This window comes from Pygoscelis adeliae, unplaced genomic scaffold, assembly GCF_000699105.1.
Source record: "Pygoscelis adeliae isolate BGI_AS28 unplaced genomic scaffold, ASM69910v1 Scaffold104, whole genome shotgun sequence".
Classification (NCBI taxonomy): domain Eukaryota; kingdom Metazoa; phylum Chordata; class Aves; order Sphenisciformes; family Spheniscidae; genus Pygoscelis; species Pygoscelis adeliae.
Window position 1 is genome coordinate 188,626 of NW_008824655.1, and position 7,380 is coordinate 196,005.

The 7,380-nt window shown below is 40.4% G+C and overlaps 2 protein-coding genes across 3 annotated transcripts in view; one reads left to right on the forward strand and one right to left on the reverse strand.

The window, feature by feature from the left end:
- Window positions 1–444: 444 nt before the first annotated feature.
- Window positions 445–4,055, forward strand: LOC103915681 (putative protein FAM172B). Its single transcript, XM_009322559.1, has 2 exons — window positions 445–518; window positions 2,912–4,055. Exons 1-2 carry the CDS (start codon window positions 486–488, stop codon window positions 3,965–3,967), a joined length of 1,089 nt encoding a protein of 362 aa, XP_009320834.1. The 5' UTR covers window positions 445–485; the 3' UTR covers window positions 3,968–4,055.
- Window positions 4,056–4,708: 653 nt separating this feature from the next.
- Window positions 4,709–7,380, reverse strand: part of TXNL4B (thioredoxin-like 4B) — a 3,409-nt gene continuing 737 nt past the window's right edge. Inside the window, exons 1-4 of one of the 2 annotated variants that reach the window (XM_009322560.1) lie at window positions 7,235–7,314; window positions 6,983–7,148; window positions 6,119–6,270; window positions 4,709–5,669 (exon numbers count right to left, since the gene is read on the reverse strand). In XM_009322560.1, the coding sequence (XP_009320835.1) occupies window positions 5,504–5,669; window positions 6,119–6,270; window positions 6,983–7,114 (450 nt within the window). In that variant the 5' untranslated portion in view covers window positions 7,115–7,148; window positions 7,235–7,314 and the 3' untranslated portion in view covers window positions 4,709–5,503. Of the gene's footprint in view, window positions 5,670–6,118; window positions 6,271–6,982; window positions 7,149–7,234; window positions 7,315–7,380 lie in introns of those variants that run through there. The other variant, XM_009322561.1, reaches the window with a different exon arrangement.

Below are 7,380 nucleotides of genomic sequence, written 5' to 3' on the forward strand. Positions count from 1 at the left end.
CCGCGGCTTTCAGCCGATGGCCTTGGAAATCCTCCCGCAGCCGAGTGGAGGCAGAAGGTTTGTTTGCTGGGTTTTGTAGGTTCTTTTTTTCTCGGGGCAGCTTCAGAATTGTAAGTTTTGCGTGTAGCTTTCTGTTTTGTCCTCGGTAACTACCTTGGTCCTTGGTAACTACTTACCAAGTAGTTAAAATAAATACCAAGTAATGGGAGGCTGTGCAAAACCGGTTTTGACAACTTTTTAGTTTTACACCAAAGAGGTTTAGCTTTAACTTATGGTCAGGTGTGAATTACAAACGTGAGATGTTAGCTTGTAACTTGGCATTATCTGAAACGCTTTACATGGCCTTAACTATCAGCAACTGATATATTTTACAGATACACCCTAGAAAAAAATACGTAAAGTAATAAAACTTGAACTAAGATGGGTTTGTTTTCTTTCATGCAGAGAAAGTGTCTACAATCCCAGAGTGAAAAAGACTTCCATCTATGATGATGACAGATTTTACGGGAGAGCATATGGTAATGTTGGGCTTTACTAGAATAGAGAAAACTGTTTTTAAGTGGAAAATTTCATAGAGAGTAATACTTATACTGCAGCAGTGTTTCAAATACGCTAACTGCTGTAACAAACACTAGCCAAATTTACAGCTGAAGAATCTTACAATCCAAACAGAAAAGTGGGAGGAAGGGAAAGCGGGATTTCCCCCCCCCCAACAGTAATTTTTAAAATCAAAATAGCAATTGTAAAGGCTGCCAGGATAAACAGCCTTGAATATTGCATTTATATATAGACAATGAAGCACAAACTGCAGTCAACACTGATTTAGAATGTACATTTGCCAAAAAGAAGTAAATGCATTATGCAGCTGTATCTACAACAATCTGTAACTGCTGCTTTTTAATTCTATAAATGGCATTACTACAATAAAATCAGTCCTCCAGGCTAATAAGTATATGATTCTAAGGTGCTATTCAAGTGAACTCTGAAGTGATAACCTACTATAAATTGCTTCAAAACTGTTCAGTTCACACCTTGAAGGCAATTTTAGGAAGGGAAGTCATATCTACGCCTGATGTAAAACTGGATTTTTTTGTTTCTGCTTCCTGAAATCTTCAGAAACCTTTCACAATGCTTTGCAAAGCAGATATTTAAGTAGATGTTCAACATTACATACACAGGGTTTTATTGGACTCGCGTATCCTTGTTTTGTTTCGGAACTGAAAAAGCAATGTTGTTGGTAGTAGCTGAAGTGGGAGCATAGTAACTTCCTGTTCATAGTATCTTGGGAAACTAGTCTCCAACCTTTTAGGGGCGAGGAGAGAAAGGGACAGAGAGAAGTGTTGGACAGCATGCCACTCTGTGAGGAAACTGCACTTACCTATTCCTAATTGTTATGGAATGCTTCCTCTGTGCTTCACCCTTCTCCACAGGTGAAGGGTGTCTTAAAGAAAGACATCTTTCTTTAAACCACGTCCATTTTTCTCCCACTTCATTGCATGGGGGAAACAGCATGAATATGGGCAGCTTCCTCCCTACTAAATATGACCTCTTCTGTGTGAATTGCCCATATTTCAGTAGTATAGCAAATAGACTGTCCTCCCACCTCCTCTGTGTCTTTCATGCCTTCCTGCAGAATGAAAAAATCGTAGATGAACGCGTGTGCTTGCAACTTCTTTGTGCTGTTTCCATTCCAAGAAACTGGCAAGGCAGTAAATGGTTTATATCTCACAGAATCTGATTTTTTTCCCCCCCCTTTTCTATGTGTACTTACTATATGAGATAAAAAAGGAGAAGGAAGCATTTTCTAGTCTACTCTCTATTAATCAGAAGACAGGAATGACCCTGAAGAGATGACTTAACATCTCTGACCCAATGGAGGTTGCTCAAAAGGAAAATGTATATGGTGTTGCTCTGTTGAAAAGCAAAGAACTGGGGGTTTTTTGGTCGTTTTTTTTTTTTTAATTTGGAAGGGTAAGAAGTAATTTTCAATATGCTAAGCAGCTTACTCTAGGAAACTTGCATTCCCTAAAGGAGTTGGTCTCCAACTCAAGTCGCTTACATGAAAATATTCAGATCACTTTCTGTCCTAGTAATCAGCTTTATCAGATGGTATAGTGAGCTTTAACATAGTCAGAATGTGATTTACTGTGTTCTAAAAACCTGTTAGTTCAGCAAGAAAAATTTAAAGGTATATAGTAGCTTGTGCCAATGTATTTGCCAAATATAACTTCATATAAACCATTTGCCAAAACAAAATTACTGTGTTAAGATGATAAATTAATTTTAAAAATACTGATAATTGTGGGAATTTAATGCTGCAAATCTCTGCTGTTAGGACAAAAATCCTATAAAAGTAGGATTCTAACCACACCAAAGTTACCCCATGTTTACCATTCTACAGCCAGGGACAGTCAGTAGTAGACTGAACAGTTATTAGGAAAATGGTTATGATAAGCTTAATTTTTCAGTTGCATGGAAACCACTCCCTGGTATGATTCTTATCAGTTGATCAGTCATACAAGTTGAAAAATTATCTTAGCTGAAACTAGAGACCTCAGTCCAATCTCATGAAAGTTTGCTGCATGGACTTTCTTCTCTCCTGTTCCTGGATCGCAGTGGCTAGCTTATTCTGTCATCCATTCCACAACTTCCATGTGGCAAGTGCTTGCAAGGATGAACGAATAACTGGAGAGATTAGTATTAAGGTACTGCTGTTGGAATTTAGCAACCGAAATCTGTGAGAGGCTTTACAAGCATCTGGTTTACTACAGACCACCAAGAAATAGGCTGTATCAACGAGTCTTTTGTTTGTAACCACTTTTAAATCTGCATTCTAATACCATAGGTTTTCTTTATGTAAGTGTTGTACGGAGGTCTATCACTACATTGACATAGTCTTCTTAATTTGTAGTGGTTACCAATACAGCATGAACTAAGCTTGAGGAAACTAATAGAGGGTTCAGAGTATCAAGAGGAACTGAAGTACGACTTCAATATAAAAGGGGAACTGAGGCATCTGGATACAAATGAGTCCTTTGTTTTCAATTATTACAAGAATGCACATGAGCAGAATCATAAACGCTATCAAGTTTTGGGACATTTGATTACCCAGTATGTTTATGAGCTCCTGGAAAGAGTCTGTATGCTGCAGAAAGTTTATATTCCTACTGATGCTACAGAGGATGAACCAAGAAGTTTCTTTTTCATGAGCGAGAATGCACTAACAAGTTCCTCTAGCCTAATTGTCCTTCTTCAAGACCGCGGAGTTTTCCGTGCCGGACAGTGGGGGCAAAGGATGATTGTCAGTGAGGGTCTGGAGCATGGAACACAAATACCATTCATCAAAATGGCCCTTCAAAGCCACAGGGGAGTGATTGTACTGAATCCCAACGACAACTTCGTTGATCTGAAGACTGAAAAGGAGAGGTCAAGCTTTTCTACCAGGGAAGAATCACTGACTTCTACGCAGTCCGTCTGGTGGATCCCTAAGAGGGGCAGCAGGAGCCCCGAGGAACATACCATGTATGTATGGGATCATTTCATTTCAAGGAGCGCAGCCAAGAATGTGGCCTTCATTGCCCACGGCTATGGTGGCTTGGTGTTTGTTGATCTCCTGGTGCGGAGAAAATGGGCAGTAATGAACAGAGTGTACTCGGTGGCATTCATCGACTCCATGCACAACACACAGCACCAGACTAGAAGCGATCCACAAATACAAGAATGGATACAGAAATACTGCCGTGAATGGGTATCAAACAGTAAGCCTCTAGATAAAGCTGTAGGTTCTCTCATGAAAGTGGATTGTCCTACTGTCTCTGCTGGAACAGAAAAGTACAATTTAGCACCCTCCTGCTGCTTACATGCCATCTTTAAGTACCTGAAGAGCACACTGAAAGCCAAGACCACAACAGCCTTTAGGCATTCGCCTGTTGCAACCAGAAGCAGCACAAGGAAGAAGAGGCAATAAATAAAGGTATACCGATTTGGTTTTGATAGCGGTCTCTTCCTTTCATAACTGCCCCTGCACCTTTCAGTCATCTAAGGACCTTCCCCTCACTGTGGAGCAACTTACAGTTCTAAGTTTGAATCTAGTTTGTTTGGTTTTGAGAAACACATAAATACAAGTTAACTATTAGGAAAGAAGTGCATTGTTGAAAGCTTTAAGCCACAAGCCTTCAGCTAGCTGTGAAACCTAAAGTTGCACAAAATAAAAATGTTAAGGTATACCAACTCTCATCCGTATCATTCTTTAAATAAACATTCTGCAGTTACGGCTCTATAACCAAATTAAACTATTGGGGAAAACACTTGCTTCTTAAGTGCATAGCTTTCATTAAAAGGACACATCCGGAACACAAAAAGCATGTAAAGGATCTATTTCCTCCCCACTATATACCAAATAGTGTTTAAAATCTTTTAAGAGCTTGGAGCATCCACCTTCTTCCTCGAAGCGTTTACTGTTAAGTTGAATGATACTTCAGGGAACTACACACTACTGCCTTCCCTCCGGCCAGAGATGGTGTGCCCCAAACACCATACAGTGAGCTGAAGTAATTTCTGTTTTAAAGCCAACGAAGCCAGTGAGGCTACTGGGCATGAGCTGCTATAGAAATACAATACTCTAGCAACCTGCAATTACCAAACTGATGCAAAAGAATGACATTGCCGTTTTCTCTCAGCTGTTTAATTTTAGACAGAGGTGGGAAGTAGAGGCAGTTTTCAAATGTCCGCACTCAAGGTTTGCAATTTATACAAGCAGAAGGTCAAACAACCTTTAAAGCGAACGTAAATAAAACAAGTATTCTGTATTTCCAGTTTAATCCTGTGGGAATTAAAAGTGCTCAGTGGCTGCAAAAGAGCTTTGAAGGACGACAAAACCTTGTCCTACACCTTCAGTTCCCATCTCAGTTAAAAAAATTGCTGAACAGTAATACTGGGTACCAGAGAAAAGAGAGTGTCAACTTCCCTTTTGTGTTTATATCAATTGCAGATTTCAGTCATCTCTAATACTGTTTGAAAAAGCTTCCATCCCGTTATCCAGTAATGGGTAAAAGTGTAAAATTCCATTGGAAAGGCACAGTCAGTTGAATGATCTTGAGAGTAAGCATAACATTTTAAATATAGTTTTACTGTTATTGCATCTGAATGAAAGTGGTACTAAATAGACAATTAATAGACTACACGGTGCTTTAGTTCACTTGAGAAATTTGCACTGGAGATGCCATCATTGAGGATGCATACAACCTGCCTGTTTTGTAGGCGCTGGTCAGCATGCAACTCAAAGAAGAGTCACTTGCGTGAATTCTATGTGTGAACATGTAGCTTTATTTAAGAGAGAAGTACGAGGTGACAGAATGTCCGTCTTCAGAAGGAGACCAATATGATCCTTCAACATAAATGCTCAAACTGTCCCATGGTGCCAGAGGTGGCTAAAAATGCTTGAAGAAAAAAAGGGATCTAGAACACCGGCCATTTCCGTAACTCGTTATCTCAGGTCCACCCATTAAATTCCTTGGTAGAGAAGGTCGTATTTAGGAATGTTATTGGGATCAATAGGACTTCTCACAATGAGCTTTCCACGCATTGCTCCACGGTAAATCACTTCAATCAGATCTATAAAGTCTTGCTTTGTTTTGAAGCTTCCTACAAATTTGGTATGATCTGGAGACCTAAATATAAGCATAAGATAAAGGTAGAATTGTCAGGTTAAAGTGTTCAAACCAAAAACACCTAAAGACGAGAAAAGATGTATAATGAAATTAGGGGTTCTGATTTGGTCATTCTGAAAGAATGAACCACACTGGTAATGGCATAACCAAGTCAGGAATATACCGTGACCTCCAAAGTCCAAAAAGGTGCAGTGTCATGTCTAAGACTTCAACCATACTATTTTTTGCAGCATCAGGCATGTTTCACAGCTGACACCTACTTATTGCATCAGAGCATATTTCAAAATACTTCTTAATTTACATCCTTCTGGCTTCCTACAGAGTTCTCAATGCAGATGCTGGTAACAACATTATAGCTTTCAAACATTACCTTCCCCAGACACGGTAACATAGAGAAAGACTGGTAATTCTTACAGACCGAATAGATAATGCCAGGTAGGGTGACATACCCATAATCAACCTTCATGTGTTGTCCATTGAAGAAAAATACGGTAGATGGAATATAACTGATGTCAAAATACTGGGTGTACACTGGAACTTTGTTCACATCCACCAGGTAAATGACTGCCATTTTACTTAGGTCATGAGCTGTCTTTGCAAGCTGAAAAGAGTGAGAAAGATGGATGACAAATGGATTGAGACACAAGAGGAAAAAGGGTGGCAAGCTTTATAAAGCCCATTTCCCTTATGTCTTACCAGTTTAAGCATAGAATCATAGAATCATTAAGGTTGGAAAAGACCTCTAAGATCATCGAGTCCAACTGTCAACCCAACACCACCATGCCCACTAAACCATGTCCCTAAGTGCTGCATCTACATGTTTTTTAAATACTTCCAGGGATGGGGACTCAACCACTTCCCTGGGCAGCCTGTTCCAGTGTTTAACCACTCTTTCAGTAAAGAAATTTTTCCTCATGTCCAATCCAAACCTCCCCTGGCGCAACTTGAGGCCATTTCCTCTCATCCTATTGCTACTTATTTGGGAAAAGAGACTGACACCCACCTCGCTACAACCTCCTTTCAGGTAGTTGTAGAGAGCGATGAGGTCTCCCCTCAGCCTCCTCTTCTCCAGACTATTCTAGCAGGGCTAGAATATCATGTCTTATCTACTTCAAGCACTTTGTACACCCACCACAATAACATAAACATTTGCTTAATTTTCAAACCGTTTTATGAATATAGTATTATGTCATTTTACATTTGTCACCAAAATTTTCACGACACGCCATATTATCCAAAAGCAACATATGACATTCTCTTGTATGCAACAGGTATACTAGTAGAGTGTATTAAAAAGAAAAAATTGCTCTTACAATGTCATCGAGCTGCAGACAAACAGCATCGTTATCTCTTCCAAACCGGAGAACCAAAACCTTCTCGGCCACGCTTTTTATTGCCTGATCCACTTCCCTCTTACAGGTCAGTTTGGGCAGCAGAAAACTCATCCCGACAGACCACGGCTTCCACTAAAATCCCTACCTGATGGTTAGAAAAAAAGAACTGCGTCAAAAATCAGCGAAACTTCTCCATGCTATTAAAAAAAAAAAGAGAGAGAAATCACCGACCACCACACTGGGCTGACAAAACCCCTCGGGCTCCACCGTCTCCCTCACGCCCCAGCCCCAGCCCAGCAGGGCGGCGGGGCTCAGGCGCAACCTCCCCCCGCAGGGCCTCGCCCCGCGCAGGGGCAGCGGCAGGGCTCCACCAGCAG